The sequence below is a fragment of the Carettochelys insculpta genome, chromosome 23 (genome assembly GCF_033958435.1).
Source record: "Carettochelys insculpta isolate YL-2023 chromosome 23, ASM3395843v1, whole genome shotgun sequence".
Classification (NCBI taxonomy): Eukaryota; Metazoa; Chordata; order Testudines; family Carettochelyidae; genus Carettochelys; species Carettochelys insculpta.
The window spans coordinates 9,121,476-9,139,947 of record NC_134159.1 but is presented as its reverse complement, the minus strand read 5'-3'; the positions used below and the strand labels follow the sequence as shown (position 1 = coordinate 9,139,947).

General features: G+C 48.9%; 1 protein-coding gene across 1 annotated transcript in view; it reads right to left on the bottom strand.

Annotated features, from left to right (window-relative positions):
* The window catches only part of TNFRSF8 (TNF receptor superfamily member 8), a 58,738-nt gene that overhangs the window by 25,507 nt on the left and 14,759 nt on the right, over window positions 1-18,472 (bottom strand). The window contains exon 2 of the mRNA XM_075017970.1: window positions 5,080-5,170. Within this exon, the coding sequence (XP_074874071.1) occupies window positions 5,080-5,170 (91 nt within the window). The remainder of the gene's footprint in view (window positions 1-5,079; window positions 5,171-18,472) is intronic.

Genomic DNA, 18,472 nt, shown 5'->3' with positions numbered 1-18,472 from the left:
CTGGAAGGGACCTCAAGAGGTCATCGAGTCCAGTCCCCTGCCCTCATGGCAGGACCAAGCACTATCTAGACCATCCCTGATAGGTGTCTGTCTAACTTGCTCGTAAATACAATATCTCCAGTGATGGAGATTCCACACCTCCCTAGGCAATTTATTCCAGTGTTTAACCATCCTGACAGATAGGAAGTTTTCCCTAATGTCCCACCTAAACCTCCCTTGCTGCAGTTTAAGCCCATTGCTTCCTGTCCTATCCGCAGAGGCCAAGGAGAACAACTTTTCTCCCTCCTCCTTGCAACCCTCATGATGTTCTAATCTAGCAGAGAGGTTCAGGGATGCAGACATGGAGATGGGGTTGCGGGAGGGGGAGAGTGTCCTGGAGCTAAAGTGAGCAGCTGAGAGAGGATGGTGCACGCTACTTTAATTCTGGCATTTCCTAACTTTTGAGGGTTAACTTTGCAATCAAAATACCTTTTAAGGGCCATTTTTGCTATGTGATGTAGTATCTCTTTGTCCATGGAACGTTCCTCTTGCTAATCCGATTTTAAGCTAATTTTCCCCCTCGGTTCTGCTCTCATCTTTTCTCCTCTCTCTCTCTCTGCTGCTCATTAATCCCCCACCCCAGGCTTCCCTAAGCAGAACACCAAGCCAACGTCCGTCAGGTACAAACCAAGTTTAACAACTTTCAGATTGGCAGCTGCTGTAAAAATGGACCAACCCCAGGATCAGCAACCCCCAGCACAGGTGTCAAGAGTGGCACATGAGCTGATTTTCACTGGCATGCGAGGCAGGAGCTCAGTCCTGTCCTCCTCCCCCATGCAGCTGGAAGCTTGCTCAAAGCCAGGCCTCCTGTGCATTAACAAAAGACCAGCTAATGCTACCAACCACCACCTAAATGGTAAGGCTCTGCATCTTCACTTATTTATTAATGAAGCTGCTGTAAGTAAGACTATTAGTGACTTCAAGAAGTATCACCAGCACTCGGACAGTACATAGGGATCAAAAGGTCAAATTTCAGCATTCTGCCTTGGAAAGGTTGCTGACCCCTGGTCTAGCCCCTTTGAAGACAATGAAGCTGCACTGACATACACCAGTTCAGAATTACAGGGTTAGATGGGACTGCAAGGGTCATGTACATTTTAATCTTTTTCATTCACCTGTGGAATACATTTTAAATGCACCAAGGCACACGTGAATGTGCACCACTAGGATGAAAAAATAACCATGGGCGCGCCGCTAATTAGCTGAGTGGTATGTGACTCTCCTGAGTGGCTGCCCAAGCACACAGCTTACAGGGAACACTGGCCATGTCTAACCACGGTACAGGATTTGTCATGTCTAAACCATCCAAGAGAGATGATGAGGTTCTAAACTGGGCAAAAGCATCTTCCTTGTCCCTAGCTCCTTGTTTTCATGGAAGCGGTTCCCCCAGTTCCTAATTGTGGCGGATCACACTTGGACAGCTCGCTCACGAGACCTTTGGCATTGTCCTGGCAACACGAGGCCACAGCACAGGCTGTCCAACCATTGACCCAAGCCAGCTTCGTGCAAATGCTCAGAGGCAAGCACAGTGCCCCCGCACACTAACCAGCAAATGTCAAAAATTTCCTTTTGAGAAAAAAAGAAAAACATTTTTTACAAAGAGGGAAATACCACCCAGTGCCCCACCCACTGAAGGATTTTGGCCAATGGGGCTAGCTGTATGCATTTCCAGGGCTCAGTCTCCCCAAGCCACTTCCTGTTTCTGACCTCAAGGTTCGTTATTCTTCATGAGTCATGGCTAGCTTCCGAGAGGTCTGCTGCCGGAGCTGAAAACAAGCTGCCCACCTCCTTCTCCTCCCAAACGCTTTCTAAACCATTTTGACGCGGAAGAAAGTGACAGAGTTTCCTGTCTACTGTTTTCTATTTTTATGGCCTGCGATCAGATGCAAATTTAGCTTCACGGTTTTACTGGACAGTTTGAAACATGGCAGAAGCTAATTCTGGGGTCTGATGCTCCAGCAGTGCCAAACACCAGCAAATCACAATGGTAGCCTTCTACACATTCTGACCACTCCCATGACAACACAAAGGGCAGGGCAGGGCAGAAGCAAGTTCAGTGGGATGCCAACCAAGATCCCAGCTGTGTAAGGCACTTAGCACCTCCAGCTGCGAGTGGCACAGCAAGTCCCCAGACCAAGTCATCAGGGCGTGTTTATACTACAGAGGCTATATTGGCACAGCTGTATCACTGCAGCGATTGTGGCATACCCCTGTAATAGAGACCTGATGGAAAGTTTGTGGCACTGGCACATGTACTAGGGTTGCCAACTTTCTATTGGCACAAAACCAAAGTCCCTGGCCCTGGCCCTGGCCCTGCCCCTTCCCTGAGGCCCCGCCCCCACTCCCTACATTCCTCCTCCCTCAGCAGCTCACTCTCCCCTACCCTCACTTTCACTGGGCTGGGGTCGGGGTATAGAAGTGGGTGTCAGCTCTAAATGGGGGTTCAGGCTCTGGGGGCAAGAGGGGGCTCTGGGCTGGAGCAGGTAGTTGGGGTGACGGAGGCACTGAGGGCTCCAGCTGGGGCTGGAGATGAGGGGTTAGCTGGGAAGGAAGGGGCTCCAGTCTGGGGCTGAGGGATTTGGAGGGCAGGAGGGGGTGAGGGCTCTGGGATGGGGATGAGGATGAGGCATTCAGGGCATGGGAGGCACCTCTGGCCCGTGACAAGGGGCTGAGGGGCAGGGTGTTGAAAGCTCTGGGATGGGGGTGAGGGGTCTGGGGTGGCCCCACATATGAGGTATTTGGGATACAAAAATGGGCTACAGTTTGGGGTTGGGGGATCAGGCATGGGGGTTGCAGTGCAGGAGGGGGTGCTAGGTTTGGGAGGAGGTCAGGTGTGGGGCTGGAGCTTGGGCTTACCCTGGGTAGCTCGGGTTAGATGCACTAAGGCAGGCCGCCTGCCTGTCCTGGGACACCTCGCTCAGCCCCAGAAATAGCAAGCAGGTCCAGCTCCTAGGCACAGGGGGACAGAAGGCTCCATGGCACACCATGTACACAGCTCTTGCCTGCAAGCACCACCCCACAGCTCCTATTGGCCAGGAACTGTCCAATGAGAGTGCAGCACCAGTGCAGAAGGTGGTGGAGCCAGCGCATGGGGGCCCATGGTGCCTCTGGCTCAGAGCCAGACCTGCTGTTGGCACAGTGCAGTGTCCCAGGACACACAGGAAATAGCCTGCCTTGGCTTCAAAGCACTGCCAACCCAACTTTAAGGACCCAGTTGGTGATGTGGACCGGAACCACACAGGTCCCTTTTCTACTGGGTGTTCCAGTTGAAAATCCTTAGGAGGAGCATTGCAAGCAGATCTCCAGAAGTGGCTGTTCCCCTCTATTCGGCACTGGTGAGGCCACATCTGGAATACTGTGTCCAGTTTTGGGCCCCCCAGTATAAAAAGGATGTGAATGTGCTGGAGCAGGTTCAGCAGAGGGCAACAAAAATGATTAAGGAGCTAGAGCACATGACCTATGAGGAGAGGCTGAGGGGTTTGGGCTTATTTAGTTTACAGAAGAGAAGACTGAGGGGTGATCTAATAGCAGCCTTCAACTTCCTGAAGGGGAGCTCTAAAGAGGATGGAGAGAAACTGTTCTCAGTGGTGGCAGACGGCAGAACAAGGAGCAATGGTCTGAAGTTAGAGGAGGAGAGGAGTAGGTTGGATATTAGGAAAAATACTTCACCAGAAAGGTGGTGAAACACTGGAATGCGTTGCCTACAGAGGTGGTGGATTCTCCATCCCTAGAGATTTTGAAGTCCTGGCTTGACAAGGTCCTGGCTGGGATGATTTAATTGGGGTTGATCCTGCTTGAAGCTAGGGGCTGGACTAGATGACCTCCTGAGGTCCCTTCCAGCCCTGTGATTCTATGAAAACCAGACATCCAGTCACCCTAACAGGAACATCACCTCCCTGAACAACGGTAGCTAGGCCCACAGAAACATTCTTCTATCAGTGGTAGGCCTGTACAGTAGACCCTCCATTTGCGCGAGAGTTACGCTCCTGGAAAACCAGGCGTAAATCGAGATTCATGCAAGTTGAGGGGGTGGGCCCACCAGCTCAGCACTAGCAGCCGCTGCCCCGGCTGGGAGCAGGGGATCCCCGTGCTAATGGGGAAGAGACCTGGCAGAGCACTTTGCTCAGCCAAGTCTCCCCTGGAGTGCTGCCTCTGGGGAGGCGGGGGGCGGGGACCCCCTTGTTAACAGAGATCCCCATGTTAAAAGGCTTCTGGCTGGCTGTGAGCCAGCTCAGCCACTGGCGGGGAGGCGATCCCCCTCTGAAGGAGGATCGCACATGGCCTGGGATGCCCTCAGTGCAGTCACAAGGGCAGCAGGGGGCTGGGGCCCCCCTTGTTAACAGGGATCCCACCCCACATTAAAAGGCTGCTGGCTGCCAGAGGCAGCAGCCGCTTCCACACAGGAGAGTGGCAAGAGATCTCCCTGTCAAAGGGGAGCAGCTCTTCCCCTGAGTACCTTCACTGGGGTGGGTATTGGGTGGGGGGTCAGGTTTCCCTAACCCTTCCCCCCCCCCCGCAATGGCACTCAGGGGAAGAGCTGGCTGTGCCAGCTCTGTTCCCTTTTGACAGGGGATCTCCTCCCTGCTCACCTGTGCAGCAGCGGCTGCCTCTGGCTGGAGCTTCCGGGGTCCCCCTCCAGTCACACTAACATGAGATACTTGTGTGTCGAATGCGCCTGTCTCGAGGGTTTACTGTACAGCTACCACTGATTGGGGGTGGGTGATGGACTTGTCCCCTCTGCAACAGACATAGCAACTTTCATCTCAATTTTAAGTGCAGACCAGGCTTAAATGCCTGTAAACCACACAGGCTGAACTGTCAATGGAAAAAAATAAGCAGTGGGTAAGGCCCTAAGTATTGCAGCTAACTGGGAAGGTATCAGCCTCCCAACCTGTCGCTCATTCATAAAACTATGTGCTACACACTTATGCAGGGGACAAAAAGAACTAACCCTTCTTTGCACATGGCTCCTACTGCATTTGAACCGGTAAGAGGTGCTGGAACGTCTGCTTGTTAATTGTTACCAAGTTACAGACTCACCTGACGGACACCGGTAGCAGCAGGTTTTTAAAGTTTCATCATAGAACCAGTTCTCTAGCGCATCACAGGACTGAACGGAGGTAATCGAAGTCTAGATAATCCAAAAGATGGAAGACAGCATTAAAACTCAGAAACGGGAGCAGCAGCCTACAATATACAGCACTGAGGGATTATTCAATATGCATCCAATCCAAAACACCCATATTCATGAAGCTCATTTCTGTGAAGGCAAAGATGACTTGAGTGTAGGAAGAGGAGGTTGGGTGGGTGTCTGGTCATCTGACCCAGGAGAGCTGGAAACTGGGAGGGGTAAAATTCAGCATCTCCCCCTTAAAAATTGTTCCAGCGCTATTGTAATGACCCCCTCTCAGCTCCAAGCCAGGACTGTGGAATAACGGAATAACTAAGGAATCCATAGCAGGTTTTGGACATGGTGCACACTAGACTTTGGTTCATGGTTCCTGCGATGTAGATATCCAGCCAGAACAGACAAGATACATAAAATTAACTCTTTGCACTAATGAATAGTAACAGAGAGGTGGCCGTGTTAGTCTGTATCCTAACAAAACAAACAAGCAGTCATGTAGCACCTTGAAGACACACATCATAAATTATTTTGTTAGTCTTTAAGGTGTTACATGATTGCTTGTTTTCTTTGCATTAGGAGTTAGTTTTTTACTTCCAATCATCTGGTGACTTGGGTCACTCCCAGCAAGTGCATGCCATCTTTCTCCTGGATCCTGGAACCCTTTAATACAGTTCTGTCATTTTGTTAAGCCCCTGGTGGGGTGCATTAGGAGAAGCACTTCCAGTAGATCGAGAAAAGTTTTTATTCCCCTCTACTCAATAGTGGTGAGGCCACATCTGCCATGTTGCATCCAGTTCTGGGCCCCCTAGTATAGAAAGGATGTGGATGCTTTGGAGTGGGTTCAGCAGCGGTCAACAAAAATGATTAAGGGAGGAATACATGACCTATGAGGAGTGGCTGAGAGATGTGGGCTTATTTAGTTTGCAGAAGAGAAGACTGAGGGGTGATTTGACAGCAGCCTTCGATTCCCTGAAAGGGGGCCTTAACAAGGATGGAAAGAGACTGTTCTCAGTGGTGACAGATGGCAGAGCAAGGAGCAATAGTCTGAAGTTACATACGAAGAGGGGTAGCTTGGATATTAGGAAATACCATTTCACCAGGATGATGGTGAAGCACTGGAATGCATTACCAAAACAGGTGGTGGAATCTCCATCCCTAGAGGCTTTTAAGTCCCAGCTTAACATAGTCATGGCTGGGATGACTTAGTTGGGGTTGATCTTGCTTTGGGCAGGGGACTGGACTCGATAACCTCCTGAGGCCCCTTCCAGCCCTAGAATTCTATGATTCTATGGTGGGTCCAACAGTCTCCTCTCCTATCAGTGTATTAAATAGGTACCAGTGTTCAGTTGTTTAAACTGCACATAATCCAACTCAAAGACTCTCTTGCAATTCAGTCATTTTGCTGGTAACATGGGGAGAGAACCTGCACTGATGTCAGTGGCAGTTTGGCACGAGGATGGTACCCACAAACCCTAATCTTATGGCCAGCTCCACTGACTTGAGCAAAACTTCTCTCGTGCATACAAGGTTTTCAGGAGCAGCTTCTGCTCTGACCTTCATAAAAAGACACAGCTGTGAACGGTCTCAAGATGCAGATAAACCGGAAGGTACCTCTGGGTGTATTAGCACATAGATTACAGCCATGTGCTGCACAGGCTGGGAAATTTCGGACAGGTTTTGGATGAGATCTTTTGAACTCAGCATTCCCCTTTCTCTCCCCTCCCTCGCACTAAGCTCAGTTTTTCTATCCAGTTTTAACATGGCAAACTAAAAGAACTGTAGTCAGTCAGTAGCCACATCTGAGCCCTACTGGACTGGCTTGTGTGTAAATTCTCTGGAAAGTGACAAACAAGAACGGCCCATCTTTCCTCTCCTGATTCACTGATGAGATCTGACTTTGGCCTGCAAGTGAAGTTCAGCATGTGATCAAGTTGAGCAATGTCACTTGAAATGATTTATGCAACATGCTCCTTATTACCACTGAATTTTCTGGAAAGAACCCAGACTGTCCTGCAGTTAAATGAGAGGGTTTTTACAAAGTGTCCCACTGCCTTGTGGGTTATCCTGGGAAGGAGCAAGGCTAAGGGAGTAAACCCTGACAGAAAATCCGGAGGGGAGTCCTAAGGCAGTTCTGTGCCAACTTCTGGCATTGACCCGGCAACTCCTGCAGCTGAGCTGGAGCCAGACGTAAAGGTTATCCTCTCCTTTGGACTACATCAGTAAAGCTGAGAGGGGAACACAGGCCTCTGGGCAGCCCAGGGTCCCAAAAATTGCCCAGGCTCGTGCCTGGATACTCCAGCATCGCTTAACAGCGTTGAACCAACATGGGAGGTAACAGATACCGGTTATAAGCCCTTGCTCTACTGGCGTAGAGAACGAGCACCAGGGGTTGCCTTCGACGGTGGGATTGTTGCATCTCACTGGACAGTCACCGCCCGCCTCAAGCTGGGCAGCCCCCAGCCAGAAGGGTACTGTCACGGCACAGTTCACCTGCCTCACTGAGTGCGTGAGGCTTAAGGTTCCCAAACCTGACAAGTGACTGAAATTTGAGCACCAGGCAAACCAATAAGAAAATCAACAAGAAAAGGAAACCATCAAAGTTTTAAGCTTGCTTGCTGGAACGTGCAGACCATGCTGACCGGTTTGACTGAAGATCTTCAGGACATCAGCAACACCCAAAAGACCGCTGTCATCAATGAGGAACTGAAGAGGCTCCAAGTTGACATTGCTGCTCTGCAAGAGACATGACTCGCAGATTCAGGATCTCTAAAGGAAAAGGACTACACCTTTTTCTGGCAGGGTAAAGCCCAAGAAGAACCCAGGGGTGGTGGTGTTGGCTTCGCCATCAGAAACACCCTTCTACAAATAGCGGAATTAGTGATGGGTGGATCAGAAAGACTCCTTCGGGTCATACTTCAAACTTGCGCCGGTCCTGTCCACCTGATCAGCGCTTACACTCCAACCCTGTGCGCCGCACCGGAAGTAAAAGACAAGTTCTATGACATGCTTAGTGCTGCCATAGTGCAAATACCTGCTCACGAACAACTGTACATTTTGGGTGACTTCAGTGCGAGAGTTGGAGCCAATTGTGACTCATGGCCTTCCTGCTTAGGCCACTTCGGTGTGGGAAAAATGAATGAAAACGGACAGCATCTTTTCAAACTTTGCACGTACCACAATCTGTGCATCACAAACACATTTTTCCAAACCAAGCCACAGCACAGAGTGTCATGGAGACACCCACGCTCGAAACACTGGCATCAACTAGATGTGGTCATCGCTAGATGTGAGAACCTTAAAAACATCCTTCTGACACACAGCTATCACAGTGCTGACTGCGATACACATCACTCACTAGTTTGCTCCAAACTCAAGGTGATTCCCAAGAAGCTGTACCACTCTAAACAAACTGGAAGGCCCCGCATTGATGTCAGAAAGACGGCAAACTCAGAGAGAGAGCCGAAAAGTTCAGTGAGACCCTCGAGGAGAATCTGAGCAGCAGCCCTGGGGGTGCCGATGTGACATCCAGATGGCAGCATCTGAGGGATACAATATACAACACGGCCTTGTCGGTGTTTGGAAGAAGAGCCAGAAACACAAAGGACTGGTTCAAAGCTAACTCCAATGAGATGATTCCATCCATCGAAAAGAAGAGCACTGCACTCCTGGAGTATAAATGCTCGCCGAGCCAGAGTACCCTGCAAGCACTCAGAGCAGCCAGAAAAACAGTACAGCAGACGGCCAGGCGCTGTGCCAACAACTACTGGCTCGAGCTATGCAGCAGCATCCAGACCAGTGCTGACTTTGGTAATCTCAGGGGAATGTACGAGGGCATCAAGAAGGCATTAGGACCCACCCAGAACAAGATGGCACCTCTGAAATCCAAATCTGGTGAAGTTATTGCTGACAAAGCCAAACAGATGGAGCACTGGGTTGAGCACTACTCCAAGCTGTATTCACGCGAGAACATTGCTGCTGACGCAGCCCTCGATGCTGTCGAGCTCCTACCAGTAATGGACAAACTGGACCAGGAACCAACTGTGGATGAACTGAAGAGAGCCATCGACAGCATTGCAGTAGGCAAGGCCCTGGGCCAGGATGGTATACCACCAGAGGTAATCAAGTGTGCCACAGACACTCTCCTGGAACCCCTACATGAGCTACTGTGCCTGTGCTGGAGAGAGGGAGAGGTTCCACAGGATATGCGCGACGCTAACATCGTAACCTTGTATAAGAACAAAGGAGACAGAAGCGACTACAACAATTACCGTGGAATCTCCCTCCTAAACATCACTGGTAAACTTTCTGCTCACGTCATCCTCGGCAGACTCCAGAAGATTGCTGAGAGGGTGTACCTCGAATCACAGTGCAGATTCCGCAGAGAGATCTACCGTTGACATGGTCTTCCCTCTGAGGCAGCTGCAGGAGAAATGCAGAGAGCAGAGGAAGCCACTCTATACTGCCTTCATCGACCTGACCAAAGCCTTTGACTTGGTCAGCAGGGATGGACTGTTCAAACTGCTCCACAAGATAGGCTGTCTGCCACAGTTACTCAAGATGATCCAGTCTTTCCACGAAGACATGAGAGGAACCATCCAATATGACGGCACATTATCGGATGTTTTCAGAATCAGGAGCGGCGTCAAACAAGGATGCGTCCTTGCTCCGACATTGTTCAGGATCTTCTTTGCGCTCCTCCTGAAGCGCGCCTTTGGAACTTCAACAGAGGGCATCTTGCTGCACACAAGATCTGATGGGAAACTGTTTAACCTTGCAAGGCTGAAAGCTAAATTCAAGGTGCGGGAAGTCCTCATCACAGATTTGCTGTTCGCAGATGATGCTGCTGTAGTGTCACACACAGAAGACCAGCTTCAGAAACTGCTGGATCAGTTCTCCAAAGCATGCAAGGACTTTGGGCTTTCCATCAGCCTAAAGAAGACAAATGTACTTGCTCAGGAGGTTGCTGAACCTCCATCAATCAGCACTGACAACTATTCATTAGAGGTCATCCACGAGTTCATTTATGTCGGGTCCACCATCACTGACACCCTGTCATTGGTGTCTGAGCTAAATAGGAGGATCAGAAAAGCAGCCACAACTCTGTCCAGACTCAGCGAGAGAGTGTGAAATAACATCAAGCTGTACACCCACACCAAAATGCAAGTCTACAGAGCCTGCATCCTCAGAACCCTCCTTTACAGCAGTGAGTCTTCGACCCTGTACGCCCGCCAGGAAAAGAGGCTGAACATCTTCCACTTAGGCTGCCTCAGGCGCATCCTTGGAATATCGTGGAAGGCCAGAGTGTCCAACACCACCGTCCTTGAGCAAGCTGGAATCCCAACCATGCACACCCTCCTCAGGCAGCGGCGACTCCGCTGGCTTGGCCATGTCCACAGGATGAATGATGGAAGGATCCCAAAAGACATCCTGTATGGTGAGCTAGCCTCTGGCAAAAGACCTCCCGGAGGCCCCCAGTTGTGCTACAAAGATGTTTGCAAGAGGGACCTCAGGGAGGTAGACATCAAGCCAGACAGTTGGGAGGAGCTGGCAGACGATCGCAGCAGATGGAGGCAGGAACTACACAAGGGCCTTCAGAAGGGTGAGATGAGGATCAGACAGCTAGCAGAGGAGAAGCGAGCCCACAGAAAGCACAGTAAGGACCTGCCTGACTCCCATTACACATGCAACAGATGCAGCAAGGACTGTCACTCTTGTGTGGGCCTTCACAGTCACAGTCGACACTGCAATGATGATCCCAAATGGAACTACGAAGGGCACGATCCATAGTCTACGTAGACTGAAGGATGCTACTACTACTTTTACAAAGTGTCACACACTGAGCATATATGGATCCCGCTCTGCTCTTAGTTACTATTACGTAAATGTGGAGTATGGACTGGTAGATTTACATCTGAGTGACTGCAAGCAGAATCTGGCCCACCATCTACTAACAACTGATAAATTATTGCACATCTGCAAACAAATGTGAATCAGTGACTTAATACACCATTTTCCCACAAGAGGGCAGCAGCCTGCCAGTTTATCGCTTATTCGCAGCATGAAATCCACAGGCTCCTGACAGGTCTGAAAATAACACAGCACAGTAACAGGCACTCTCCACCCACCCTTACCACTCTGTGGCCAGGGTAGTAGCAGTGCTGCTTTTACTGGCCTCTCTGCAAAATCCCAAAGTGCGCCGAGTCTGTAGAACATGGTGTGAAAGGTTTGCGTGAAGGCAAGGCATGGATTCTCAATTACATCAGCTCTTGCTCTGCTGAGCCAGCCTCCCTCATTGTAGGCCATCCACCAAGCAAGCAGCACTGTTCATTTGTCACTTGCGCTATTCCATGCCAATAAATCTGAACTCATCACACTTTTTCCACTTTCTGGTCAGTGGCAGCGGCCATCACATGAGTGATGAGCTCAATGAGCAAAGGTTGAACCTCTCTAATCCGGAACTCTCTTGTCCGGCAACATGCATAATCCGGCATGATTTTAGTCAGCCAGATGACTACTTGTCACGGGTGTGGCCAAGCTTCCCGCAGTTTCATAAAGTTTGTTTCCAGCCACCAGTCCTGGCTCTCAGTGTTCTCTGCTGTTATTTAACTGTAATTTACCCCTAAATGTCTTCTAAGAGCCCAGGAAGCAGTGGAAGTGTTGGTAATGCTGCTAGACAATACTGACCTCCCATAGTAGTAGTAAGCATCCTTCAGTCTGCATAGACTATGGATTGCGCCCTTTAAAGTTTCAATTGAGGACTTCATTTACAGCGTCTATTGTGACTATGAAGACCCACACGAGAGTGACAGTCCTTGCTGCATCTCTTGCAGATGCAGTGGGTGTCTGGCAAGTCCTTATTGTGCTTTCTGTGCGCTCGCTTCTCCTCTGCTAGCTGTCTGATCTTCAACTCGCCCTTCTGAAGGCCCTTGTGTAACCCCTGCCTCCATCTGCTGCGGTTGTCTGCTAGTTCTTCCCAACTGTCCAGCTCGATGTCTACCTCTCTGAGGTCTCTCTTGCAGACATCTTTGTAGCACAACTGGGGGCATCCGGGAGGTCTTTTGCCAGAAGCTAGCTCACCATACAGGATGTCTTTTGGGATCCTTCCATCATTCATCCTGTGGACGTGGCCAAGCCAGCGGAGTCGATGCTGCCTGAGGAGGGTGCGCATGGTTGGGATTCCAGCTTGCTCGAGGACAGCGGTGTTGGTCACTCTGTCCTTCCATGATATTCCAAGGATGTGCCTGAGGCAGCGCAAGTGGAAGACGTTCAGCCTCTTTTCCTGGCGGGCATAAAGGGTCCAAGTCTCGCTGCCATAAAGGAGGGTGCTGAGGATGCAGGCTCTGTAGACTTGCGTTTTGGTGTGAGTGTACAGCTTGTTGTTATTCCACACTCTCTTGCTGAATCTGGACAGAGTTGTGGCTGCTTTTCCAATCCTCCAATTTAGCTCAGTGTCCAACAACAGGGTGTCAGTGATGGTGGACCCGAGGTAAACGAACTCGTGGACGACCTCTAACGTATAGTTGTCAATGCTGATTGATGGGGATTCAGCAACATCCTGACCAAGTATGTTTGTCTTCTTTAGGCTGATGGTAAGCCCAAAGTCCTTGCACGCTTTGGAGAACTGATCCAGTAGTTTTTGAAGCTGGTCTTCTGTGTGAGACACTACAGCAGCATCGTCTGCGAACAGCATGTCTCTGATGAGGACTTCTCGCACCTTAGTCTTAGCTTTCAGCCTTGCAAGGTTAAACAGTTTCCCATCAGATCTTGTGTGCAGCAAGATGCCCTCTGTTGAAGATCCAAAGGCGCGCTTCAGGAGGAGTGCGAAGAAGATCCCGAACAATGTCGGAGCAAGCACGCATCCTTGTTTGACGCCGCTCCTGATTCTGAAAGCATCCGATAATGTGCCGTCATATTGGATGGTTCCTCTCATGTCTTCCTGGAACGACTGGATCATCTTGAGTAACCGTGGAGGACAGCCCATCTTGTGGAGCAGTTTAAACAGACCATCCCTGCTGACCAAGTCAAAGGCCTTGGTCAGGTCGATGAAGGCTATGTAGAGTGGCTTTCTCTGCTCCCTGCACTTCTCCTGCAGCTGCCTTGGAGAGCAGACTATGTCAATGGTAGACCTCTCTGCACGGAATCCGCACTGCGATTCGGGGTACACCCTCTCAGCAATCTTCTGGAGTCTGCCAAGGATGACGCGAGCGAACAGTTTACCAGTGACGCTTAGGAGGGAGATTCCACGGTAGTTGTTGCAGTCGCTTCTGTCTCCTTTGTTCTTACACAACGTTACAATGTTAGCGTTGCGCATATCCTGTGGAACCTCACCCTCTTTCCAGCACAGGCACAGTAGCTCATGTAGTGGTTCCATACTTCCCATAGGCTGGCAAATTCTCTCCTCCAGCACCGATCAGTTCCTCACAGTGCCAGTTAGAGAGGTTCAACCTGTGGTGGTCAGACTCCCATTTTCATTCCCTCAGCTACTGGTTCCTATTTCAACCTACACACAACAGTGTGAGTGGTGGAGTTCTGTTATATACACTGAATGGAGCAATGGCCCTTGAGAAGTCACAAATGGGGAACCAGCCCCACATACCCAGTACCATGTTTCCTGTAAGTCAAGCACTTGGGTGGCTACCCAGGTGATTAGCAGAGGGTCCACGGCCACCCATAGGTGGCAGCATGAGTTTCTATTGTTGGTGCACATCATAAAATTTATTCCAAAAAAATTAGAGGGAACATTGCCCAGTACCTTTTGCAGCAGCAAACTATTAATGCCTGATCAAGGCAGAAAATAAGCTATACAGTATAAGCAAAACCAACAGCAGGGCAAGGATGGGAGATTCACTTCTATATCATGTGCCAGGTTTTCTATAACCTCAGCTTCAGAATTTCACACTGCTGATGTCAAATACGTACAGGGACAAACCCAAGGCCGGTTGGGCCAAAGGCAAATGTATGCCCAAAACTGAAGAGTGCGCCTTGTAATGAGGGGTGCAAAGTCCTTTGGGTGGTGGTAGCACATGTTAAAAGTTCGGAGACCAACCACGCTGATGTGTGAACAGAAGGCTTCGGGAAGGGTGTGGCAGGCAGTTACTCATGGGACAGCCAGAGGACAGGCAGCAAGGATGAGGTAATTTACACCTTCTTCTGGCCTTTCAGGACACAATTCATGGCACAGTAGTAAATTAATTAGAGCAAAGATTGTTGAAAGCGATCCAAGTGTAACAGGGTCTAAACAGATGTAACACACTCAGGAACAGAAGGTGTAACTAACCTCATCTTACCCTCCTTAAATACCCTTACCTATGCATCACTTATAGCCTCCTACATATCTGCTCTGATTATGGCCCTGGACCTACATTAAAGGATTGGTTGATTGGATTTTTTTTTTAAACATGAGTCCAGAGTTTTCAATGAGGGTGAGTGGTGTAGAAATAAGTCTCAATGCTTTAAAAGTGCAGAAGAGAAATCGATCACAGAGATTAGACAATGAAGCTGAATTATTTTGTTCAGGCAGTTTAAAGGGAAATACATCTCTGGGGAACCAGAGAGCAAAGACAACAAGGAGTCCCATGGTACCTGAAATACCAACACATTTATTTGGGTAGAAGCTGTTGAGGGCCCACTTTGTCAGATGCAGGAAGTGGAAACTTCAGTTTGGCAGGTATGTAAACACATGCAAAGATGGGTGCAGGGGACCAGTGCTAACGAGGTCAGTTCAATCAGGGTGGAAGTGGCCCATTCAGAGGTGAAAGTAAAGCGTGCACAGGTATAGCGGGATCTGCCTGAGCTGAGGCAAAAGCCAGCAGGGAGCTATGTAAAGAGCTGGTAGGAACCCGGGTTGCCATAAGACAGTACCTATAAGACATTTTAACTTACTTTCACCCCGGGCCCATTCCCAGCAGTTGATGAGCTGGTGTGAAAAACAAAAGAAGGAAAATTACTTGTCTGGTCCTCCGCACAGGATGTAACACACCCATCTTTGCATGTAGATATGCACCTGCCAAATTGAAGTTTCCATTTCATGTGCCTGAGAGCTTATGCCCAAATAAACCTGTTGGCTTTAAGATGCCACAGGACTTCTCGTTGTCTTTGCTGAAGCAGACTAACCCGGCTGCCATAGGCAACGCGTAGGGGTCACACACTCCAGCATCTGCAGCCCCCACACGCTCACAGTCAGTGTCGTGCCACTTTCAATGAGTGTGAGAATGCCCCTCCCATCCCTGGAGCAGCACAGGCTGAAAGTAGCACCAGCTTCCTAGCCTGTGCTACTTCCAGGCCACGCCCGTCCAAGGGATGAGGGAGACTGCCCCATATGCACTGCAAATGGTGCGGCGCTTCCGCAGGAAGAGCTCCGACGGGGCAGAGCAGGTGCGGGGCCTAGGCAGGGGAGGGGCAAGACAGGGACACATGGCCAGTTCCCCCATTAGAATCACATAAGTCGCCACTCATGGCTACCCCTCTGAAACTGGTCAAAGAGCAAAGGAGGCAGGACCCAAGATGCTGCTACAAATTATCATTCTAGGTGATGGATACTCAGAGCTCAGTGGTTTAGGAGCCACATTAGCAGTCAGCATGCCCCCACAGAGTTACAGGTGTGTGAATTCAGGGTTTCATTACTGTTGCACTATTTGTATTTAAACAGTAGGTCGGGGAAAATGTATTGTGTGTAAGTATTATTCTCACAGCAAATAAGCTGTTCACTTAATTGGTTAGTAACACTGCAACTGCATCCTGACTGGTTAATAATTAAGTCACACCAGGTTCTTAATGCCACATGCTGCACAAAGCTGCAGGAGACACATTCAAGAGCTACTTGCAGCTCACAACCCTGAGGCCAAGTCTACACCAGACCTTAAAGTCGATTGTAGATACGCAATTCCAACCATGGCAATTGAGTAGCTGGAATCGACTTATTTACAGTCAACTTGCTTGGCTATCCACACTGAGGGAGGGTGATGGGAGAAACTTCAAATCAACCTCCCTTACTCCTCGGCAGATTGAGTACAGCTTGAACCTCTCTCATCCAGCACCCTCGACCTGAGAGGTTCTGGATGAGAGAATTTGCCAGACCATGGGAGGTCAATATTGTCTAGCATATTTACCAACACTGCCACTGTTCCCTGAGCTCTTGAAGACATCTGGGATAAACTACATCTAAATAACAGAACAGAACACAGAGAGCCAGGAGTGATGGCCGTAAACAAACTTTATGGGACTAAGGGAAATTTGGCCAACTCGATGTGTGGTCATCCAGCTAACTAAAATCATGCCAGATTACAGTTTGCCGGATGAGAGAGTTCCAGATTAGAGAGGTTCAACTTGTAGTACACAGGCCGACTGTCAACGCCTGATAGTTCGATTTTGCACATCCCCACTAGATGTGCTAAATCAGACCCCATAAGGGTTTTGGTTGGGTTGCTCTACCAGGTGGTACAGATGTACCCTCAGTCTGGGTACCACTGTTGTAGGTATTAAAGCCCAAGCCTGTTAGTCCGTATAATTTGACACATGGTACAGAAACACATGGAGACACTGCTACATCTGCTGGAGAGCCAGAGGAAAGATTTCATGGTGCTAACAGCCCTAGCTAAAACGTATCTCCAGTCAATTCAGACATTTCCAGAAGTGGAGATTGGACACACTGGCTCATCAAATGAAGTCAAGGCCAGTGTTTAAATTTCTGCTTTCAAATCAAAAATAGAGACCAGACTTCCGTCAACTACAGTGGAAGGTGTGCTCCCATGTCAGAGGGCAGAATTCATCACACCCTATCTTAGTCACCCCCAGCTCTCCAAGTGCCACTCACAGGACCAGTTCTGAAGCAGTTCTGGCCCTAACACTACCTTTAAGTTGCATTTGCACTAGGGCTGGTCAAAGTTTTCTAATCAAGACTGATTTCTGGCTGAAAATTGGGTTTTAACTAAAATGTTCATAGTAAGTGACAGCTTTCCTCAAAAAAAGGCTGATTTTTGTTGTTGTCAGAAAACTAAAAATCATAGAATCACAGAACCGTAGAATGCTAGGACCAGACAGGACCTTGAGAGGTCCTCACGGCAGGACCAAGTACTATCTAGACCATCCCTGATAGACATTTATCTAACCTGTTCTTAAATATCTCCAGAGATGGAGATTTCACAACCTCCCCAGGCAATTTATTCCACTGTTTGACCACCCTGACAGTTAGGAACTTTTTCCTAATGTCCAACCTAAACCTCCCTTGATGCAGTTTAAGCCCGTTGCTTCTTGTTCTGTCCTCAGAAGCCAAGAAGAACAAGTTTTCTCCCTCCTCCTTATGACACCCATTTAGATACCTGAAAACCACTATTGTGTCCCCTCTTAATCTTCTTTTTTCCAAACTAAACAAGCCCAGTTCTTTCAGCCTTTCTTCATAGGTCACATTCTCTAGACCTTTGATCATTTTTATTGCGCTCTTCTGGACCCTTTCCAATTTCTTCACATCGTTCTTGAAATGCGGTGCCCAGAACTGGACACAATACTCCAACTGAGGCCTAACCAGCGCAGAGTAGAGCGGAAGAATGACTTCTCATGTCTTGTTCACAACCCAGCTATTAATGCGTCCCAGAATCATGTTGGCTTAGTTTGCAACAGCATCACACTGTTGACTCATCTTTAACTTGTGTCCACTATAACCCCTAGATCCCTTTCTGCCATACTCCTTCCTAGATGGTCGCTTCCCATTCTGTGTGTGTGAAACTGACTGTTCCTTCCTAAGTGGAGCACTTTGCATTTGTCTTTATTAAGCTTCATCCTGTTTACCTCAGACCATTTCTCCAATTTGCCCAGATGATTTTGAATTTTGACCCAGCTCCTCTTAGCTTGTTATCATCTGCAAAATTAATTAGCATACTTTCTGTGCCAATATCTAAATTGTTGATGAAGATATTGAACAGAACCAGTCCCAAAACAGACCCCTGCAGAACCCCACTTGTTATATCTTTCCAGCAGGATTGAGAACCATTAATAACTATTCTCTGCATACTGTTATCCAGCCAGTTTTGCACCCACCTTATAGTAGCCCCATCGAAGTTGTATTTGCCTAGTTTATTGATATGAATATCTTGTGAGACCGTATCAAATGCCTTACGAAAGTCTAGGTATACCACAACCACTGCTTCTCCCTTATCCACAAAGCTCGTTATCCTGTCAAAAAAAGCTATCAGATTGGTTTGACACAACTTGTTCTTTACAAATCCATGCTGGCTGTTCCCTTTCACCTTACCATCTTCCAAATGTTTGCAGATGATTTCCTTAATTACTTGTTCCATTATTTTTCCGAGC